General features: G+C 39.7%; 2 protein-coding genes across 2 annotated transcripts in view; one reads left to right on the forward strand and one right to left on the reverse strand.

The window, feature by feature from the left end:
- Positions 1–8998, forward strand: part of LRRC17 (leucine rich repeat containing 17) — a 44353-nt gene extending 35355 nt beyond the window's left edge. Inside the window, exon 4 of the mRNA XM_053716537.1 lies at positions 295–8998. Coding sequence (XP_053572512.1) covers positions 295–695 — 401 coding nt within the window. The 3' untranslated portion in view covers positions 696–8998. The remainder of the gene's footprint in view (positions 1–294) is intronic.
- Positions 1–23667, reverse strand: part of FBXL13 (F-box and leucine rich repeat protein 13) — a 478799-nt gene that overhangs the window by 280497 nt on the left and 174635 nt on the right. The window lies entirely within an intron of this gene.

Consider the following 23667-nt stretch of genomic DNA (forward strand, 5'->3'; position numbering starts at 1 on the left):
AGAGACACCTTGTAGTGAGTGTGATTAATGCTGTCACAAAGTACTACTTGATCTTTAGACAAAAACTAGCATCTTAAGCAACCTCAACATGACATGTAAAAGGACAGTGCAGGTTGTCGGTTTCCTCTCCCGACATGTTAGATTTGTCAAGACGTCATGAAAGTATAAATCTCATACTTTTATTCCAAATGTCACCCCTCCCTATATACCTTGTAGTAGGTGCATATCCCTTGTTATGAAAGATCATTGGCATCACCCTTATGATACTAATTAGCTGCTTTTTTTTCTCTCCAGCTGCATTTTCAGGTTTACTGAATCTACAGGAGCTGGATTTATCAAACAACAGTCTTCATAACTTAGATTATGGTGTTCTAGAAGACTTGTACTTTTTAAAGAAGCTCTGGCTCAGAGAAAACCCATGGAGATGTGATTACCATATCCACTATCTGTTTTATTGGCTTAAGCATCACTATGATGTTAACTACAATGGTTTAGAATGTAGGACCCCAGAAGAGTACAAAGGGTGGTTCGTTGGGAGGTATGTAAGAAGTTACTATGAAGAATGTCCAAGCGAAAAATTTCAGATCAGCATAGATCGGGGGATAGATGAAGAGGAATGGGAACGGCACAAGGACCGCACAAAGCAGATTGATTCAAGTAAAAAAAAGGCTGTCCTACTGACAGTGCTCAGCTAGATCATGGACCATTTATGCAATGAATATTTAATTTTGCAATGCAAAGATTTTGTTAAATTTAGAAGCATTCCACCTAAAATATGGAATATCTCATTGTATAAAACATATAGGAATCCATTCCAAACCATCAGGAACATTATATGAACTCTGCATGGATTTTCTCCATGGGTTTTGAAAATAGAGTTCAGTCCAATCCTTTATAATTGTTTTTTCATTCTAACAGGATTTCTAATGTGGTTTTCAACTGGTTTGGCACCTCACAAACTCCACCATTAATTAGCATTGAAAGAAATTGACTGCAGTATTCCAGTTCATCCAGGGCTGGTTGAAGATGCTGTGCTTCCTGGATCCAAGAATGAAATGATGTTCCCCTGACACTGTCCACAACAGTATTAATCCATCCATAGTCAGTAGTCTCAAAGATTACAGTTCAGCAGAATAAAATTTCACATGAGAACATGCTGAAACCAAGCTGATATGCCCGACCTGAAGCTAATTTCTCACAATTCCCACTCAATATTATCTAGAATATGCCGGGTCCTGTATTCCCACCATTATAGAGCTGGCCCTGAGTGCATCAGAAAACACTTTTTTTTTTGAGAGCAGATTTTCATCTATTTTTTTACTTTTCTATTTCAAACGTCCTGATCTATCAAATCACATTTTCTCCACCATTTCCTGATTTAAAAAAAGTTAAAAACATGGCTCAAGTAATATTTTAAACTATGTTTATCTATGACTACAAAGCAATGTTAGACTTTTAAAATATGGTAACTATATAATTATGAGAAAGAAGAGAACCAGCGAGTCTCCAGGTATGTAATAAAAAAACAACTTTATTCAAAAATGGAGGTAAAAAATGATACAATGGTTAAAAGTCAAAGCCTGGAATAGCGTCTCAAAAACAATGTTTATCTACAAAGCAATGTTAGACTTTTAAAATATGGTAACTATATAATTACCCAAACTTATAAGCAACTATTAATTATACACACATCAAGAATTGATGTAAGTTAAAAACCACACTGAGGTTTTCTTTTTATGAAGGTCTTTGAAATCGCTTATAAAAAAAAAAAAAGAGAAGAAAAAAGCCAGTAAAACAGCTGTCTCATATCATTTTTAATGTCTTTAACCAGATTTTCCTGTCAACGTATACATGATTTGAGAGGTTTTATGAATTCAGGTGGTGAGTCTTTAAATTACTGAAATGACTTTGAAAACAAAATCAAAAAAATCCCCCCAAGCTCACATACAATACTGTCACACAGAAATTTCTGATGGATCAAAATGGGAGCCAAAGGTGCACAATCCCCCTTTTTTTTTCCTGTTCAGGAAGAAAATGCATGTACACAGAAAAGTAAAGGGATACTGAACCCAAATTTTTTTCTTTCATGATTCAGATAGAGCTTGCAATTTTAAGCAACTTTCTAATTTACTCCTATTATCAATTTGTCTTTGTTCTCTTGCTATCTTTATTTGAAAAAGAAAATGCATGCTTACCTGATAAATGTATTTCTTTTTTGACACGATGAGTCCACAGATCATCTTAATTACTAATGGGATATTCACCTCCTGGTCAGCAAGAGGAGGCAAAGAGCACCAAAGCAGAGCTGTTAAATAGCTCCTCCCTTCCCTCCCACTCCAGTCATTCGACCGAAGTTAGGAAGAGAAAGGAAAAGCCAAGGTGCAGAGGTGTCTGAAGTTTACATAACCCACAACCTGTCTTACAAGAACAGGGGGCCGTGGACTCATCGTGTCAAAAAAGAAATAAATTTATCAGGTAAGCATACATTTTCTTTTCTTTTTTTATGACACGATGAGTCCACGGATCATCTTAATTCCTAATGGGATTCAATACCCAAGCTAGAGTACACAGATGATACGGGAGGGACAAGACAGGAAACCTAAATGGAAGACACCACTGCTTGAAGAACCTTTCTCCCAAAAGCGGCCTCAGCCGAGGCAAAAGTGTCAAAATTGTAGAACTTTGAAAAAGTGTGAAGGACAAAGTTGCAGCTTTATTTTTGACTGCCCATGAGGAAGCAACAGCCCTCGTGGAATAAGCCGTAACCCTCTCGGGAGGCTGCTGCCCAACAGTCTCATATGCAAAACGTATGATACTCTTCAGCCAAAAAGAAAGAGAAGTAGCCGTAACTTTCTGTCCCTTACGTTTTCCTGAGAAAATCACAAACAAAGAAGACTGACGAAAGTCCTTAGTCGTCTGTAAGTAAAACTTTAAAGCACGGACCACGTCTAAATTGTGCAGAAGATGCTCTTTCTGAGAAGAAGGATTAGGACACAAAGAAGGAACAACAATCTCCTGTTTAATGTTCCGATCAGAAACAACCTTAGGACGAAATCCTAGTTTAGAACATAAAACTACCTTATCTGAATGGAAAATAAGGTAAGGAGAATCGCACTGCAATGACGAGCGCTCTGACACTCTACGAGCTGAAGAAATAGCATCTAGAAATAGAACTTTCCAAGATAACAACTTAATATCTAAGGAATGCATAGGCTCAAACAGAGCCCCTTGAAGAACTTTGAAAACTAAATCAAGACTGGTTTAAACATAGGCTTGATCCTGACCAAGGCCTGGAGGTGTAACTGGTTTAAACACAGGCCTGATCCTGACCAAGGCCTGACAAAAAGATTGAACATCTGGGACATCCGCCAGACGTTTGTGTAACAAAATAGATAAAACCGAAATTTGACCCTTTAGGGAACTCGTCGATAAACCCTTCTCCAAACCCTTTTGGAGAAAAGGCAAAATTCTAGGAATCCTAATCTTACTCCATGAGTAGCCCTTGGATTCACACCAATAAAAATATTTATGCCAAATCTTATGATAAATCCTTCTAGTCACACACTTACAAGCCTGAATCATGGACTAGATTTGGATGGAGGAAGGACCCCTGAATCAGAGGTCCTTCCTCAACGGGAGATGCCATTTCCACCAGATCTGCATACCAAATCCTGTGAGGCCAAGCCACCTATGAGGATCACCAAAGCCCTCTCCTGTTTGATTCGAGCAACCACCCGAGGAAGGAGCGCAAACGGAGGAAATAGGTATGCTAGACTGAATGTCCAAGGGACCGCCAGAGCATCTATCACTTCCTCCTGGGGGTCCCTGGACCTCAACCCGCATCTCGGGAGCTTGGTAATCCGTAGAGATGCCAAGAGATCTAATTCCGGCAGACCCCACATGAGAAACAGGCTGGAGAACACTTCCGAATGGAGTTCCTACTCCCGAGGAAGAAAGGTCTGCCTGCTCAAAAGGTCCGCCCTCCTAGATGTCCAGGCGTGGGATGAGAATCGCCGACAGTTAGGAAAAGTGGGCCTCTGTCCACTGAATTATCTTGGATTCCTCTGTCAACGCTAAGAAACTCTTTCGTTCCTTCCCGATGATCGACGCAAACCATTGAAAGTATATTGTCCGACTGGAACCCGATGAACTGGACCGAGGCTAACTGAGGCCAGCCCAGGAGAGCCTTGAAGAGCGCTCTCAGCTCCAGAATGCTTTTAGAAAGAACAGACTCAGACTGAGTCCAAACTCCCTGAGCCTTTTGGGAACTCCAGACTGCTCCTCACCCTCGAAGGCTGGCGACTGTTGTCATAATCACCCAAAAAGGTCTGCGAAAGCAGGTACCCTGATAGGATGATCCAGGGACAACCATCATGGAAGAGAATCCCTTGTTTCCTTATCCAGTAGCATTCATGGAGATAAATTCGCATAATCTCCGTTCCATTGCCTGAGCTTGCTTAACTGCAGAGTTCTGAGATGGAACCGAACAAACGGGAAGATGTCAATTGCCACCATCAGTCTGATTACCTCCATGCACTGAGCCACTGATGACCTAAGAGTGTGCTGAAAATAAGACAAGGATCAATAATCTTTGATTTCCTGACTTCTGTCAGGAAAAACTTCATTGATAAGGAATCTAACATAGATCCCAGAAAAATACCTTAAAATTAGGACCCAGGAACTCTGTCCCCGATTTACCTTCCACCCGTGTCGAACGCAGGAAGGATAACACCGTGTCCTGTTTGCGAACCTCTTTGTTGTAACGAAGTTGCCTGGATTAGGAAAACATGTAAATATGGTGCTGCAATGCACCTTGAAAATTCTGAAAAGTTGTGGCAAGATTTAATGAAAAAAACACGAACTAGAAGTATTTGTCCAGCAAGATAAACCATAGAAATTTGCAATGATCCCATAGATGGGAACATGCAGATACCCGTCTTTTAAACTTATCAGGAATTGATCCTCCGGGATCCAAGGAAAGATGGCACTAATAAAGTCCACCTAGAAGGACGGTACTGTCTAGATTTTGGAAGTCTAAAATCTGTCTGAAGGCTTCCTTCTTCTTGGGAGCCACCACCAGACTGAAATAAATCTATGACCCTGTTCCTGAACCGGAGATATTACTCCCAGGGGGGAGAGGACTCCCACCTATGAAAGGAACCCAGTCTCTATCTGATTCCAGATATATATATATATATATATATATATATAATGGGCACTTGAAAAGCAAGACGCTGCTCATGTTATTGAACGTACTGGAGACCGAACTTGCAACCCTTGGGCTGCTACAGAGCTCACCCACATTGCCCTAGCATGCTGAACTATCTGCCCCAAGCACTATCTGTCCGAATAGAACCAGACAACGTATGAGCTAGTATGTTGCCGAAAAAGGCAGTAATACCGACCTGGGATGTCATCTTGAACAACCCCACTACCCCAACAATTATGGGATCCCGAAAGGTAATAGGTATTCTCTATAGGGATAAAAGTCTCCTGGTCAGTATGGAATTGTTTTCCAAGACTCCTTGAGAGGTCCTCTACTAAAAGCCTCTCTGTCAATATAGGAAATGTGAATCAAAGGATAATAACCATTCACTTTCATTTCATAGTACCGCATCTTGGTACCACATAAAATTAACAACGACCGAAACGTCGTCCCATAATAGCTAAAAACTCCTTAGTAATAACCGCAGCAGAGATAGCTTAAAACTGAAGATACTACTTCAGTATCAGTGTGAGGAATCATACCGTCAGAACTGAGAACTTACTATCTAAGTATCCCCTTCCTCATGTAAAATGGAGAAAACCTCTAAGAAAATAATCTATAGTGACAGAAACCTCACTCACTGAATATTTATTCTTCCTCTTGCGCTCTCCCTACAGCATGGGAAAAGCCGACAACCCACCTGACAAGTCCAGATGGAACGATGTCTTGCAAGATAACCCTAAAAGGAGTCGTGAAGGAAGCGCAGGGCACTGGATGAATGGACGGTAAGATTTTCGGACACTTGAGGAGAAAGCTGCAGAAAATATGGAACATTCCCCGAATGCTTCAGAAACATCCAAGGCAATGTTGACTCTGAAAAATTATATATATATATATATATATATATATATATATATATATATATATATATATATATATAAATAAAAACCTAATAATACATGGGGAACAGAAAATTTAGGTTGACTCTAGAAGTATCAAGACATAACGTGTGCATTGTGTATACCCTATTCATTCTTTATACAATAAAATTGAATATTACCAAATTTACAGAGACTTTATATTTAAGGGAAACATTCTAACCTAGTTCCCTTACATAGTACATACCAAGAAATAATTTGAAAAGGCCACATGGACCTTGAAAAATTAACAATTTGTTTATTAAAAACGGATGGTACTGTCTCTTTAAATGTTAAAAAAAAGCATGTGTTACAATGCAGCAGAGAAGGCAGTCGTAGCACACAATATACGTAAATTATTCTGGTTATTAGAAGCCTCTCTGCTGCACGATCCACTACGCAGCAGAGAAGGCATCCATAGCACTCAAAATTATCATCATGAGAAAAGCCTCTCCGCTGCACAGACACAGCGCAGCAGAGACCGGCAACCACACCATCACATCCGGTGTACATCAAAACACACCTCAAAGATTAACCGGGAAGCAGGGAAAAGAAATGCGCAAACAAGGGCGCCACAACTTAGCCCCGCCCATTGTGGGCGTCTCCCAACTAAACTCCCGGGCGGCAAGTAAAGAAAGCAGCAGCGCGCTCATAGTTGAAAGACATGCTGAAAAACATGACCATACTATTAAATAACCTCCTGGTCGGCCACTTAACATGAAATAAGGCCAACGGAGTTAGCAATACACCTAATCTGTCTACCCACATTTGAGTTGATTACAAAAAGACAGAATAAACCACCCAGATGGCTGTAATTAAATAAAATAAGCCATTGGGAGTTTGCAATTATGCCAGGTCATAAAAAAAACAGAGCGACTTCTCCCCGCGTCCTCCAGTGCCTGCATTCACTGCCAGATAACATGTCCCCCTCCCTCTTAGGGCCAATGTATCTAGTGTCCTTTATAAAGATTGCTACATTTTTCTGTGTATGCATCCTTTCCAGAAAAAAAGAATTTAGCACTTACCTTAGAAAGCTGCCCGGCAGGAACGCAGCCCAGCCGGCTTGCGAGGTCCTCTTCCTAACATTGGCCTGTGGAACGAAAAAAAGTACTGGGTATATTCTCTTCCCTCAGACTTTAACAAACAGGGCAGCAAACAATCTATGGGAGTCGCAGTGAGAATTATGTCCCACAAGTTCCCATTGCTCTAAAGTCACCAAAAGCTCTACTAAAGAGACTGATATGGACTACGGCTACACCCTAGAACAAAGTAGCACTCTCTGGCACTACTTTAAAAATAATAAACTCTTGATTGAAGAATCTAATCTAACACCTCACTTTACCTTTTCCTATCACTAACGTAGGCAAAGAGAATGACTGGAGTGGGAGGGAAGGGAGAAGCTATTTAACAGCTCTGCTGTGGTGCTCTTTGCCTCCTCCTGCTGACCAGGAGGTGAATATCCCATTAGTAATTAAGATGATCCGTGGACTCATCGTGTCATAAAAAAGAAAATAAGGCATCTAAGCTACGGAGCCAGACAATTTTTGGTTCAGGGCTTGGGCAGCACTGGTTTATTGGTGGGTGAATTTATCTACCAATCAGCAAGAACAACCCAGGTTGTGAACCAAAAATGAACCGGCTTCTAAACTTACATTCTTGCTTTATTTCAAATAAAGATACCAAGAGAATGAAAAAAAATTGATAAGAGTAAATTAGAAAGTTGCTTAAAATTGCATGCTCTATCTGAATCATGGAAGAAAAAAATTGGGTTCAGTGTCCTTTTAACCCTTGAGATCTATGTATTCTTCTTTTCAAAGAAATAATGAGGTTCTCTATAAAGTAGCATCTCTCATGGCCCAAAGATTTAAATATGACAATATCTTGTACTACAAAAACCCTCCATACATACCATATAGAAAAACTGCAATTTAACTTTTCAGCTGTGTACATTTCTCAGTGTTATCCTGCAACATGGGATACCTTTGCCAGCATTCAGATGTTAAATTGGATGTAAATAGTTTAGTGAATACGCTGAGTGATAACAAAACACTTCAAAAACACCCATTTAATGTATTTACCACTTCACTCGCTGATCTTTTTTAAATGGAAAACAATATGAAATCAAAATTAAAGGGACATAAAACCCAATAATTTTTTTTTATGATTCACCAAGATCATGCAGTTACAACTATACATTTTACATCTATTATCTAATTTGCTTTGTTTTCTTGGTATTCACTGCACTGAAAGATGCTAGTCTCCTACAGTATTTAGGATCCTATGCCAACAACATTCTACAAAGTGACTGTTTGATCAGCACAAACTAATCATTTATAGCTGTCCCTATTTGGATGCTACAAAAGAAATAAGAAAAACACACTCAAACTTTTCAAGGGGTATGTCACTGGACTGCAAAACAAAGTAAATTTTGCTTCAAAAAGTTTTGCTTTTAGAGAACACATTTTGTATGCAGATGTTTTGCAATGAGGACGGTGCTTAGTTGGTGATAAGTAATATGCATATAAACATTTATATATAGCTCCTGATCAGTACTTTAACTATGTGTTTAACACAAAGCATTGCAAGGTTGCTAGAATTAAAATTAAATACCCTAATGAAGTAGAGCATATAACTGTACCACTAAAATAGCTCTTTAAACATCAGGATACCTACCATATCTAGCTAAGCAGTAAAAAACGTAATTACAAGAAAAGGCTTTTTTTTAACCAATACAACTGTAAATAGGACTTTAAGAAAATTTGTATATATGATTCTGTGTATCGTTTATATTTTGGAATATAATATACTTTTATACTCCTGCTGTAAATTGTGACCATTCCATTCTGTATAACATTAAAAGGTGTTTTGTTTTTAATGCATTCTGTGTTTTATATAATATGTAAAACTATGACAATTCATCCATTTGACATGGGCTTTTAAATTAGAAATTTGATACCCTCATTCTTTAAAGGGACAGTCGACTCCAGAATTGTTAATGTTTGAAAATATAGATAATCCATTTATTACCCATTCCCCAGTTTTGCATAACCAAGACAGTTATATTAAAGGGCCATGATACCCAAATGTTGAAACACTTGAAAGTGATGCAGCATAGCTGTAAAAAGCTGACTAGAAAATATCACCTGAACATCTCTATGTAAAAAAGAAAGATATTTTACCTCAAAAGTCCACAGTAGCCACATCCCATTGTAAAGGATTTCTAAGCCTCTGCAGACTGCCCCTTATTTCAGATGTTTTGACAGACTTGCATTTTAGCCAATCAGTGCTGAGTCATGAATAACTCCACAGGAGTCAGCACAATGTTATTTATAAGACACACATGAACTAGTGCAGGGGTGCTCAATAGGTAGATCGTGATCTACCAGTAGATCCCGAAGGCGCTGCTGGTAGATCACGGCCGATGTGATCTCAACACTGGGGCGTGAGTAGAGTATGGTTGCTAGGGATACCGCTTTATCTACCGCAGTGTGTAAAGGTGCAGGTCATTGGATAGTGAGGGACATCGATTTCAACCAATTAATGTAGATGATATTTGAAAGACAACACAATTGGCCTATCAACAGTATGGTTAAGTGAGTACTCTCCCAATGGATATGGCGGTATAGTATAGTTAGGAGGGTAAGCGTCAATAGATAGAAAAAGTAAAGTCGGAGGCTGCTGTGTTATGCTTAAGGAACAAGTCTGATTGACGTCTGGCAAATGAATGTGTTGACCCGGTAAGAAATGGCATGCATGGCGTGCTATTGAAATTTATTTGTGTAAGCCTCACTGGGTCATATCGGGCCAAGCCTGCGGCACAAAGTAAAGGGGGTCAGAGGAAGTAATTTGAATGCAGTGTTTTGCAACATGGCACAAGGGGTTGCTCCTGTTAACCCAAAATAAAGCCAGTGCTACTTTTGTCGTCAGGATTAATCTGTTGTATCTTTATGCTTTTGCACATCCATGTGTTGCTAAATCATGCAACCTTAAAGGGATATGAAACACACATTTTAATTTTTTTATGATTCAGATATAGAACATGCAATTTTAAACAACTTTCTAATTTACTCCTATTATCAATTTTTCTTCATTCTCTTGGTATCTTTACTTGAAAAAGCAGGAATTTAAGTTTCATAGATTGCTCAGAGACTGCATTGTTTGTTGTCTTGATCAGTAACTTGCATTTAACACAGAAGTTACAAAGTAACAAGTGCAAATTCAGACGTGAGTGAAACAGTCTTTTGGTTGAGCAGTGTGTGATCCCTGAATCAGATATTCATTTCCAAAAATAAATATTACAAATTTCTTTAAAGAAAAAAATAAAATAACATCTACTATGGGGGGTGCTCTCAGATAGGAGGTCTACTACCTAACAACTATATTACGAGTTTTGCGTTATGATTTAAAAAGCATCGTTATGCTTCATAACGCTGCTATTACAAGTCTTGTAGGTATAGGTGTACCGCACATCTTTTTGGCCGTTACGCAACATCAGTATCACACTTTTAAAAAAGTCCTTTTTCAATGTGACTTTCATAGTGCTGGTACGAGTTTGCCTGGGATGCCAAAAAGTGAGCGGTACATCATATAACCGACAAGATCTGAATCGCCATCTAAAGTCAGTAGTTATGAGTTTTACGTTACAAAGCTGTACCATAAAACTCGTAACTAAAGTGTTACAAAGTACACTAACACCCATAAACTACCTATTAACCCCTAAACCGAGGCCCTCCCGCATTGCAAACACTATAATAAATGTATTAACCCCTAATCTTCTGTTCCGGACCTCACCGCCACTATTCAAATTTATTAACCCCATACCGCTGCTTCTTGATTTCGTCGCCACTATAATAAACCTATTTACCATTAAAACACCACCATCCTGCATCGCAAACACTATTTAAAGATTATTAACCCCTAATCTGCCGTCCGCCCACACCGCCACTATAATAAACCTAATAACCACTAAACCGCAAGCCCCCCACAACAAAATATACTAAAATAAACTGTTAACCACTAAACCTCTGACCTCCCACATCACTAACTCTACATAAATATATTAACCCCTAATCCTAACATAACCCTAACGTAACCCTAAGCCTAACCCCCCCTAACTTAAAAATAATTAAAATAAATCTAAATAAACCTTACAATTATTAACTAAATAATTTATATTTAAAACTAAATACAAACTTACCTGTAAAAAAAATCTAAGCTAGCTACAAAATAACTATTAGTTACATTGTAGCTATCTTAGGTTTTATTTTTATTTTACAGGTAAGTTTGTATTTATTTTAACTAGGTAGACTAGTTAGTAAATAGTTATTAACTATTTACTAACTACCTAGTTAAAATAAATACAAAGTTACCTGTAAAATAAAACCTAACCTGACACATTAAAAACTAACATTACAATAAAATGAAATAAATTAAATTAATAAAATACAATTTACTAAATTACAAAAAAACAACAACTAAATTATCAAAAATAAAAACGAATTACTCCTAATCTAATAGCCCTATCAAAATAAAAAAGCTCCCCCTCCCAAATTAAAAAAAAAAAAACCCTAGCCTACACTAAACTGCAAATGGCCTTTTGCTGGGCATTTCCCCAAAGAAATCAGCTCTTTTACCTGTAAAAATACAAACACCCCCCAACAGTAAAACCCACCACCCACCCAACCAACCCCCCCAAATAAAAACCCTATCTAAATAAACCTAAGCAAACCATTGCCCTAAAAAAGGGCATTTGCATGGGCATTGTCCTTGAAAGGGCATTTAGCTCTTTTACATTGCCCAAAACCCTAAGCTAAAAAAAAAAAAAAAACACAAAAAAAAAACCTTAAAAAAAACCTAACACTAACCCCGACGATCCACTTACAGTTATCGAAGTCCGGACATCCATCTTCATCCATCCGCCGAAGTCCTCATCCAAGCAAGAAGAAGTTTTCATTCAGACGGCATCTTCTATCTTCTTCCATCCGGCGCCGAGCGGGTCGATCTTCAAGACATCCGGCACAGAGCATCTTCTTCTTACGGTCGGCGCTGAAAAATTAAGTTTCTCTTTAAGTGACGTCATCCAAGATGGCGTCCCTTACATTCCTATTGGCTGAAAGATTTCTATCAGCCAATAGAAATTAAAGGGGAAAAAAATCCTATTAGCTGATGCAATCAGTGCTAAAAAGTTCACTAACACCCATAAACTACCTATTAACCCCTAAACCGAGGCCCCCCCACATCCCAAACACTAAAATAACATTTTTAACCCCTAATCTGCCGAACCGGACATCGCAGCCACTATAATAAATATATTAACCCATAAAACGCAGCACTCCCGCCTCCCAAACACTAGTCGCCGCCACTATATTAAAGTTATTAACCCCTAAATCTAAGTCTAACCCTAACACCCCCTAACTTAAATATAATTTAAATAAATATAAATAAAATTACTACAATTCACTAAATTATTCATATTTAAAACTAAATACTAATAGTTACATTGTAGCTAGCTTAGGATTTATTTTTATTTTACAGGCAACTTTGTATTTATTTTAATTAGGTAGAATAGTTATTAAATAGTTATTAACTATTTAATAGCTACCTAGTTAAAATAAAGACAAATTTACCTGTAAAATAAAACCTAACCTAAGTTACAATTACACCTAACACTACACTATAATTAAATTAATTCCCTAAATTAACTACAATTAAATACAATTAAATACAATTATCTAAAGTACGAAGAAAACCCCCCACTAAATTAGAGAAAATAATAAAATAATTACAAGTTTTTAAACTAATTACACCTAATCTAATCCCCCTAATAAAATAAAAAGCCCCCCAAAATAATAAAAAGCCCTACCCTATACTGAATTACAAATAGCCCTTAAAAGGGCCTTTTGCGGGGCATTGCCCCAAAGTAATCAGCTCTTTTACCTGTAAAAAAAATGTACAATACCCCCCAACATTAAAACCCAACACCCACACACCAAACCCTACTCTAAAACTCACCCAATCCCCCCTTAATAAAACTTAACACTAACCCCTTGAAGATCACCCTACCTTGAGAAGTCTTCACCCAACCGGGCCAAAGTCCTCAACGAAGCCGGGCGAAGTGGTCCTCCATACGGGCAGAAGTCTTCATCCAAGCTGGGAAGAAGAGGTCCTCCAGATGGGCAGAAGTCCAATTGCATCAGCCAATAGGATTTTTTCTACCTTAATTCCGATTGGCTGATAGAATTCTATAAGCCAATCGGAATTGAAGGGACGCCATCTTGGATGACGTCATTTAAAGGAACCGTCATTCAGTCGTCGGATGAAGAAAGAAGAGGATTCTCCACGTCGGATGTCTTGAAGATGGACCCGCTCCGCGCCGGATGGATGAAGATAGAAGATGCCGTCTGGATGAAGTCTTCTGCCCGTCTGGAGGACCTCTTCTTACCGGCTTGGATGAAGACTTCTGCCTGTCTGGAGGACCACTTCTCCCGGCTTCATTGAGGACTTCGGCCCGGTTGGGTGAAGACTTCTCAAGGTAGGGTGATCTTCAAGGGGTTAGTGTTAGGTTTTATTAAGGGGGGATTGGGTGGGTTTTAGAGTAGGGTTGGTTGTGTGGGTGGTGGGTTTTAATGTTGGGGGGGTATTGTACTTTTTTTTACAGGTAAAAGAGCTGATTACTTTGGGGCAATGCCCCGCAAAAGGCCCTTTTAAGGACTATTCGTAACTTAGTATAGGGTAGGGCTTTTTATTATTTTGGGGGGCTTTTTTATTTTATTAGGGGGATTAGATAAGGTGTAATTAGTTTAAAAAACTTGTAATTATTTTATTATTTTCTGTAATTTAGTTGTTTTTTTTTCGTACTTAGATAATTGTATTTAATTGTAGTTAATTTAGGGAATTAATTTAATTATAGTGTAGTGTTAGGTGTAATTGTACTATTAGTTATATTGTAGCTAGCTTAGGGTTTATTTTATAGGTAAGTATTTAGTTTTAAATAGGAATTATTTAGTTAATTGTAGTAATTTTATTTAGATTTATTTAAATTATATTTAAGTTAGGGGGGTTAGGGTTAGACTTAGGTTTAGGGGTTAAGAACTTTAATATAGTGGCGGCGACATTGGGGGCAGCAGATTAGGGCTTAATAAATGTAGGTAGGTGGCGGCGACATTGGGGGCGCAGAGTAGGGGTTAATAAATATAATGTAGGTGGCGGCGATGTTAGGGGCAGCAGATTAGGGGTTTATAAGTATAATGTAGGTGGCAGCGGTGTCCGGAGCGGCAGATTAGGGGGTTAATAATATAATGTAGGTGTCGGCGATGTCGGGGGCGGCAGATTAGGGGTTAGAAAGTGTAATATTAGGGGTGTTTAGGCTCGGGGTTCATGTTAGGGTTTAGGTGTAGACATAACTTTTATTTCCCCATAGGAATCAATGGGGCTGCGTTAGGAGCTGAACGCTGCTTTTTTGCAGGTGTTAGGTTTTTTTTTCAGCCGGCTCTGCCCCATTGATTCACCGCTAACGTAAGCAGCGCTGGTATTGAGGTGAGATGTGGAGCAAAATTTTGCTCTTCGCTCACTTTTCTGCGGCTAACTCTGGGTTTGTAAAAACCCGTAATACCAGAGCTGACTGTAGGTGAGCGGTGAGCATAAACTGCTCGTTAGCACCGCACAGCATTACCGACAAAACTCGTAATCTAGGCGCATGTATTTATTTTAACTAGGTATTTATTAAATAGTTAATAACTATTTACTAACTAGTCTACCTAGTTAAAATAAATACAAACTTAGCTGTGAAATAAAAATTAAACCTAAGATAGCTACAATATAACTATTAGTAATATTGTAGCTAGCTTAGGTTTTATTTTACAGGTAAGTATTTAGTTTTAAATATGAATTATTTAGGTAATGATTGTAAGGTTTATTTAGATTTATTTTAATTATATTTAAGTTAGGGGGTGTTAGGGTTAGGTTTAGGGGTAAATATATTTATTTAGTGTTAGTGATGTTGGAGGCTAGAGGTTTAGGGGTTAATAACTTTAGTATAGTGGTGGCGACATTGGGGCAGCAGATTAGGGGTTAATAACTAATGTAGGTGGCGTTGATATTAAGGACGGCAGATTAGGGGTTAATAAGTTTATTTAGGTGGCGGCAATGTTAGGGGCAGCAGATTAGGGGTTAATAACTGTATGTAGGTGGCGGCGATATCGGGAGTGGCAGATTAGGGGTTAATAGTTTTATTTAGGTGGCGGCGATGTTAAGGGCGGCAGATATGGGGTTAATAACATTATGTAGGTGGCGGCAGATTAGGGGTGTTTAGATGTGGTTTTTATGTTAGGGTGTTAGGTTTAAACATAACTTTTTATTTCCCCATAGACATCAATGGGGCTGCATTACGGAGCTTTTGTTTCCGCGATCGCAGGTGTTAGGCTTCTTTTTTGCCGGCTCTCCCCATTGATGTCTATGGGAAAATCATGCACGAGCATGTCAAAGCAGCGCTTGTATTTGGGTGCGGTATGGAGCTCAACGCCACCATATCGCCCGTACAAGCCTGCTTTTTGTAAACTTATAATAGCAGCGCTATAGGGAGGTGAAATAATGCCGCTTTTGTGGCGGTCGTTAATTTCACTATAGCGCTGAAAACTCGTAATCTATCTGAGTGACTTTTAAAAAAAAACTGATCTAAGTGAATGCTGGCTATCCTGTGATCTAAGTGAATGCTGGCTATCCTGTGATCTAAGTGAATGCTGGCTATCCTGTGATCTAAGTGAATGCTGGCTATCCTGTGATCTAAGTGAATGCTGGCTATCCTGTGATCTAAGTGAATGCTGGCTATCCTGTGATCTAAGTGAATGCTGGCTATCCTGTGATCTAAGTGAATGCTGGCTATCCTGTGATCTAAGTGAATGCTGGCTATCCTGTGATCTAAGTGAATGCTGGCTATCCTGTGATCTAAGTGAATGCTGGCTATCCTGTGATCTAAGTGAATGCTGGCTATCCTGTGTGTTGCGTTGGAGATACAAACACATTTCTGGCTTCCTTGTTATTTTTAAATGGCTCCTAGATTTTAGACTTGTCATTGCTAGTTCAACAAAGAAAATTAAAATTAATCACTATATTTAGTGCAGTCCAAAGTCCCACAAATGTTAGTATTTTCATAAAATAAATAAAAACTATTTTCCTTTGTGGTTTTAAAAGACGTAAAAAGACCTACACAAGATACACAAATTAGTCATATAATGCCTCTAATAGTCTGAGGCAAAACAATATGTGAAAAAGGCCTTGATATAGTGTTGCTGGATTAGGATTAAACAATGCCCTCTTGAAGATTTGGGATAATTCCAACAGTTTTGCCGTTTCCACGACAGATGAGTATTCTAATTGCAGCATTTATAGGAAAAGGGCCATTAAATACAACAAAATACCATTATCAACTAATACATTAAAAAAAGACAATGCAAGAACACATAGGGGCCTATGTATCAAAGGTCTTGCGGACCTGATCCGACAGTGCGAATCACTACGCTCTCCGTATTCAGCAGTGCGAAGCAATACGCTCTCCGTATTCAGCATTGCACCAGCAGCTCACAAGAGCTGCTGGTGCAACGCCGCCCCCTGCAGACTCATGGCCAATTGGCCGCCAGCAGGGAAGTGTCAATCAACCCGATCATACTCGATTGGGTTGAATTGTGGCGATTCCTGTCCGCCTGCTCAGACCACTGCTTCATAACTGCTGTTTCTGGCGAGCCTGAATACTCGCCAGAAACACGGGCCCTCAAGTTCCATACGGATCTTGATAAATGGGCCTCATACTCTTAATTTCAAATGAGCAGTATTTTATTTTCTGACAAATTTAAAAATGTCATTTTATTTCCCTGCCCCTGTATCATGTGACAGCCATCAGTGAGTCAGAGACTAATATATGTATACACTGTAAGCTCTTGCACATGCTCAGTAGGAGCTGGTACCTCAGAAAGTATACCTATAAAAACACTGTGCACACTTTGATATTGAAAGTAAATTGGAAAGTTTGTTTCTTTTTTTTTTATTATATACTCTATTTAAATTATGAAAGTTTAATTCTGACTCTAGTGCCCCTTTAAAGGAATAGGAAAGTCAAAATTAAACTTGCATGATTCAGATAGAGCAGGTCATTTTAAGACACTTTTAAATTCACTTCTATTTCCAAATGTGCTTTGTTCTCTTAGTATCCATTGTTAAAAAATGAATACACACATATCATACACTAGTGAGAGCTGATGCTAATTGGTGCCTGCTCACATTTGTCTCTTGTGATTGGCTAAATAGATATTTTCAGCTTCCTGCCAGTAGTGCAATGCTGTCCCTTCAGCAATGGATAACAAGAGAATGAAGAAAATTTGATAATAGAATTAAATTGGAAAGTTGTTTAAAATTGTATGCTCTATCTTTTATAAAATGCTGACTATTCACCTTAGCATTTACTATGAAGGGGGTATTATTATTATTATTATTCTTTATTTATAAAGCGCCAACAGATTCTGCAGCGCTGCCCATGGGTACAAGGATAACAGTACAATTGAGAAACAATACGATAAGACAAAAAATTACAGACAAATACAGGGGGAATTGAGGGTCCTATTCCCGTGGGAACTTACAATCTAGAGGGGTAGAAGGATTGGAAACAGGAGGTGGGGACTGCAGAGGTGAGAATGATATTAGTGAGGAGATAGAGGGCAACTGTTAGTTAATTGAAGTTAGTTTGTTAATAAGTCGGGTAATAAGCTTTCCTGAACAGAAAGGTCTTTAGGGAACGTTTAAAAGAGGAGAGGTTAGGGGCATGTCTGACAGCTCAAGGAAGTGCGTTCCAGAGGGTTGGTGCCGCATGAGAGAAGTCCTGTAGTCTAGCATGAGAGGAGGTGATGGTAGAGGATGCAAGAAGCAGGTCATTGTTGGATCTTAGGGGGCGAGCAGGAGTATATTTGTTGATGAGTAAGGACAGGTAGGGTGGGGCAGCATTGGTGAGGGCTTTGTAGGTCAGGGTGAGAATTTTGAATTTAACTCTGTTGTGAATGGGGAGCCAGTGAAGGGACTCACAGAGAGGTGCAGCAGAAACAGAGAGTCGAGAGAGGTGGATTAGCCTGGCAGATGCATTTAGGATAGATTGGAGGGGAGAGAGGCGGGAGAGAGGGAGGCCAGTTAGTAAGTTGTTACAGTAGTCAAGTCGGGAAATTACCAGGGAGTGGATTAGCTGTTTATGTTTAGTAGTTTCAGCACTCAGAAACGGACACATTTTGGAGATATTGCGTATGTGGTTGCGGCAGGATGAAGAGAGCAATTGGATAGATTTGAGTCAAGCGTGACTCTGAGGCAGCAGACTTGGGGTGATGGGGAGATAGTGGTGTCGCCAACAGTGATAGAAAAATTAGAAACTGGAGTAGAGTTAGAGGGGGGAATTAGAAGTAGTTCGGTCTTGGACATGTTTATTTTTAGGTGGTGAGAGGCCATCCTGGAGGAAATGCCAGATAAGCTGTCGTTGATGTGAGAATTGACAGAAGGAGAGAGTGCAGGGGTGGAAAGGTAGATTTGGGTATCATCAGCATAGAGGTGATAGCTGAAGCCATAGCTGTTGATAAGTTTACCCAGTGAAGAAGTGTAAATAGAGAAGAGTAGAGGACCCAGGACAGAGCCTTGAGGTACTCCAACAGACAGAGGCAATACAGAGGAGGAGTCACCAGCAAAAGAGATGGAGAAGGATCTGTTAGAGAGATAAGAGTGAATTCAGGAGAGGGCAGTGTCACAGAGTCCAAGAGAGCTGAGAGTCCATAGTAGAAGGGGATGGTCAACAGTATCAAAGGCAGCAGAGAGGTCAAGTAAGATGAGTATAGAGTAGTAGCCTTTGTTTTTAGCAGAAAGGAGATCGTTAGTAACCATGGTGAGGGTAGTCTCAGTTGAGTGTTGGGGAAGGAAGCCAGATTGCAGGGGGTCGAGCAATGAGTTGGAGGACTGGAATTGGGTTAGACGATCGAAAACTAGTTTTTCCAAGTAATTTTGAAGCTAGCGGGAGCAGTGATATGGGGCGGTAGTTTGCAGGGGAGTTAGGGTCAAGGGAGGGTTTTTTGAGGATGGGGGGTGACCTATGCATATTTTAAGGAGGCAGGGAATGAGCCAGAAGAAAGGGATAGGTTGAATATGTGAGTAAGAGCCGGAGTGAGGGTGGGAGACAGAGGAGGAATTAGATGTGAGGGGGTATTTTCACAACTAGGTTTGCTAGCTGTGTGTCATAAAAATACTGTATGACCGATAGGTGACTGGACACAGGGGGTAGGTGGGGGGGTCACACAATATCTACCTAGAAGCTCAACCTTAGTCCCCACTATTGATTCCACCATATCTGTTTTTCACAAAATTTTATCCCCTTGGTTGCCAGTAACACACGTGTGCAGTAGTGATTTGACCCCCTTTACTGCTAGGAGCACACACACATGGCAATGATTTTTCACATCCATGGCTGCCTGTAACACATATAATAGAAAATGCAATTTTTGGACCATATTTTCAATGCACATAGACATTGGAGGGCCTTTACATTTATGTGTCCAGCATTTTTGTGTAGATTGTACTGGATAAACTATGGGGCAGTTAAATACTTAACACCTGGCATTCCTATTCACAACTATAATTACACAAAGCTGAGTATTTACATCTAGATTTATACAATAAATATTAGTATAACCACCTAAGACTATATGATTAGGAGTATTCGCAAAAAGTTTCACGCAATATTGAGTAGGCACATCTAACTGTACAAAGTTAATAGGAATATTTGTATATACTGCAGTTTAAAAAATAAATTCTGAACAGTAACACTTAACAGTGCTAAGTACGGTATTTCTTTCTAGCTTTCGAAGAGTATTCACACCTTCCTTTACTCAATGCTGAGTAATTTGCATCTATCATTACACAATAAATATTCAAGCTTAGCTTTACTCAAAGCTGAGTATTCACATCTATAATTACACAAATATTCACATCTTCTTTTGCACAATGGGTATCCACACTTAGCTTTACTTAAAGGACCAGTAAATAAAGTGAATGATAAAAAGACAATGCAATAGCACTTAGTCTGAACTTCAAATGAGTAGTAGTTTTTTTTCTGACAAATTTCAGTTATCTCTATTTCCACTCCTCCTGTATCATGTGACAACTATCAGCCAGTCACAAATGCATATATACGTATATTCTGTGAATTCTTGCACATGCTCAGTAGAAGCTACTGACTCAAAAAGTGTAAATATAAAAAGACTGTGCACATTTTGTTAATAGAAGTAAATTGGAAAGTTATATAAAATTGCCTGCTTTGGGACTTCCAGTGGGCGGATCTAGAGTATGGCGGTGTTCAGAGCAAGCTCCGTGCACATCGAACATCTGGAAATTGAATTATAACCGCCACACTAGTTTTCAAACCTTTTCTTGGCACTATTTTGCAGCCTGGAGGTATCGCAGCCCGGCGATAATGGAGTTTGAGAGGTTTATTACCTATAACCTCACCCCCGGAATGACGCAAGCAGAAAAGTACTGGCCGCCATCTTGTTGGTCACCGTGACATTATGATTGGAATAGACAATAGAATGCAAGCTCAACCCTTTTGGCTGATTGCAACCTTAATTCCGATTGGCTGATAGAATTCTATCAGCCAATCTGAATCTAAGGGACGCCATCTTGGATGACGTCATTTAAAGGAACCTTCATTTGGGAAGAAGGCGTCATAAGAAGAGGATGGAAGATGGAGCCGCTCCGTGCCGGATGGATGAAGATAGAAGATGCAGTCTGGGTGAAGACTTCTGCGGGCTTGGATGAAGACTTCTGCCGGCTTCTTGGAGGATGGATGTCGCATCTTCAAAACTAAGTGGATATTCAAGGGTTAGTGTTTTTTTTCCAAGGGTTTATTGGGTGGGTTTTAGTTTTAGATTAGCGTTTGGGCTGCAATAGAGCTAAATGCCCATCCCAATGCCCTTTTCAGGGCAATGGGGAGCTTAGGTTTTTTTAGTTAGGTTTTTATTTGGGAGGGTTGGTTGTGTGGGTGGTGGGTTTTACTGTTGGGGGGATATTTGTATTTTTTATTTACAGGTAAAAGAGCTGATTTCTTTGGGGCAATGCCCCGCAAAAGGCCCTAGTTTATTGTAGGTTAGGGTTTTTTTATTTTGGGGGGCTTTTTCATTTTCATAGGGCTCTTAGATTAGGTGTAATTAGTTTAAATCTTTGAAAATTTATTTTTAGTTTGTGTAACTTAGTGTTTATTTTTTTTGTAACTTAGTGTTTGTTATTTTTTGTAACTTAGTAATTTTTAATTGTAGGGTTAGGTTTTTAAATATATAATATAGTTAATTTAATTTGTAGCTTAATGTAATTTTAGTATAACAGTTAGGGTAGATTAATTATTATTTTAATATAGTTTAATTTAATTTTAGTATAATAGTTAGGGTAGGTTAATTATTAGTTTAATATAATTTAATTTAATTCTAAAGGTAAGTTTAGGGGTTAATAAGTAAAATGTAGGTGGCGGCGGTGTAGGGCCGGCAGATTAGGGGTTAATAAGTATAATGTAGGGCTGGCAGATTAGGGGTTAATAAGTATAATGTAGGTGGTGGCGGCGGTGTAGGGGCGGCAGATTAGGGGGTTAATAAATCAAATGTAGGTGGCGGCGGTGTAGGGCCGGCAGATTAGGGGTTAATAAGTATAATGTAGGGCTGGCAGATTAGGGGTTAATAAGTATAATGTAGGTGGCGGTGTAGGGGCAGCAGATTAGGGGTTAATAAGTAAAATGTAGGTGGCGGCGGTGTAGGGCCGGCAGATTAGGGGTTAATAAGTATAATGTAGGGCTGGCAGATTAGGGGTTAATAAGTATAATGTAGGTGGCGGCGGTGTAGGGCCAGCAGATTAGGAGTTAATAAGTATAATGTAGGTGGCGGCGATGTAGGGTCGGCAGATTAGGGGTTAATAAGTATAATGTAGGGCTGGCAGATTAGGGGTTAATAAGTATAATGTAGGTGGCGGTGTAGGGGCGGGAGATTAGGGGTTAATAAGTAAAATGTAGGTGGCAGCGGTGTAGGGCCGGCAGATTAGGGGTTAAAAAGTATAATGTAGGGCTGGCAGATTAGGGGTTAATAAGTATAATGTAGGTGGCGGCGGTGTAGGGCCGGCAGATTAGGGGTTAATAAGTATAATGTAGGTGGTGGCGGTGTAGGGGCGGCAGATTAGGGGTTAATAAGTAAAATGTAGGTGGCGGCGGTGTAGGGCCGGCAGATTAGGGGTTAATAAGTATAATGTAGGGCCGGCAGATTAGGGGTTAAAAAGTATAATGTAGGTGGCGGCGGTGTAGGGCCAGCAGATTAGGGGTTAATAAGTATAATGTAGGTGGTGGCGGTGTAGGGGCGGCAGATTAGGGGTTAATAAGTAAAATGTAGGTGGCGGCGGTGTAGGGCCGGCAGATTAGGGGTTAATAAGTATAATGTAGGGCCGGCAGATTAGGGGTTAATAAGTATAATGTAGGTGGCGGCGGTGTAGGGGCGGCAGATTAGGGGTTAATAAGTATAATGTAGGTGGCGGCGGTGTAGGGGTGGCAGATTAGGGGTTAATAAGTATAATGTAGGTGGCAGCGGTGTAGGGCCGGCAGATTAGGGGTTAATAAGTATAATGTAGGTGGCAGCGGTGTAGGGTCGGCAGATTATTGGTTAATAAGTATAATGTAGGTGGCGGCGGTAGATTAGGGGTTAATAAGTAAAATGTAGGTGGCAGCGGTGTAGGGCCGGCAGATTAGGGGTTAATAAGTATAATATAGGTGGCGGTAATGTAGGGCCGGCAGATTATTGGTTAATAAGTATAATGTAGGTGGCGGCGGCAGATTAGGGGTTAATAAGTAAAATGTAGGTGGCGGCGATGTAGGGCCGGCAAATTAGGGGTTAATAAGTATAATGTAGGGCTGGCAGATTAGGAGTTAATAAGTATAATGTAGGTGGCGGTGTAGGGGCGGCAGATTAGGGGTTAATAAGTAAAATGTAGGTGGCAGTGGTGTAGGGCCGGCAGATTAGGGGTTAAGAAGTATAATGTAGGTGGCGGCGATGTTGGGGCGGCAGATTAGGGGTTAATAAGTATAATGTAGGTGGCGGCGGTGTAGGGGCGGCAGATTAGGGGTTAATAAGTAAAATGTAGGTGGCGGCGGTGTAGGGCCGGCAGATTAGGGGTTAATAAGTGTAATGTAGGGCCGGCAGATTAGGGGTTAATAAGTATAATGTAGGTGGCAGCGGTGTAGGGGCGGCAGATTAGGGGTTAATAAGTATAATGTAGGTGGCGGCAGATTAGGGGTTAATAAGTATAATGTAGGTGGCAGCGGTGTAGGGCCGGCAGATTAGGGGTTAATAAGTATAATGTAGGTGGCAGCGGTGTAGTGTCGGCAGATTAGGGGTTAATAAGTATAATGTAGGTGGCGGTGATGTAGGGCCGGCAGATTAGGGGTTAATAAGTATAATGTAGGTGGCGGCGGCAGATTAGGGGTTAATAAGTAAAATGTAGGTG

Source organism: Bombina bombina, chromosome 6 (genome assembly GCF_027579735.1).
Source record: "Bombina bombina isolate aBomBom1 chromosome 6, aBomBom1.pri, whole genome shotgun sequence".
NCBI lineage: Eukaryota > Metazoa > Chordata > Amphibia > Anura > Bombinatoridae > Bombina > Bombina bombina.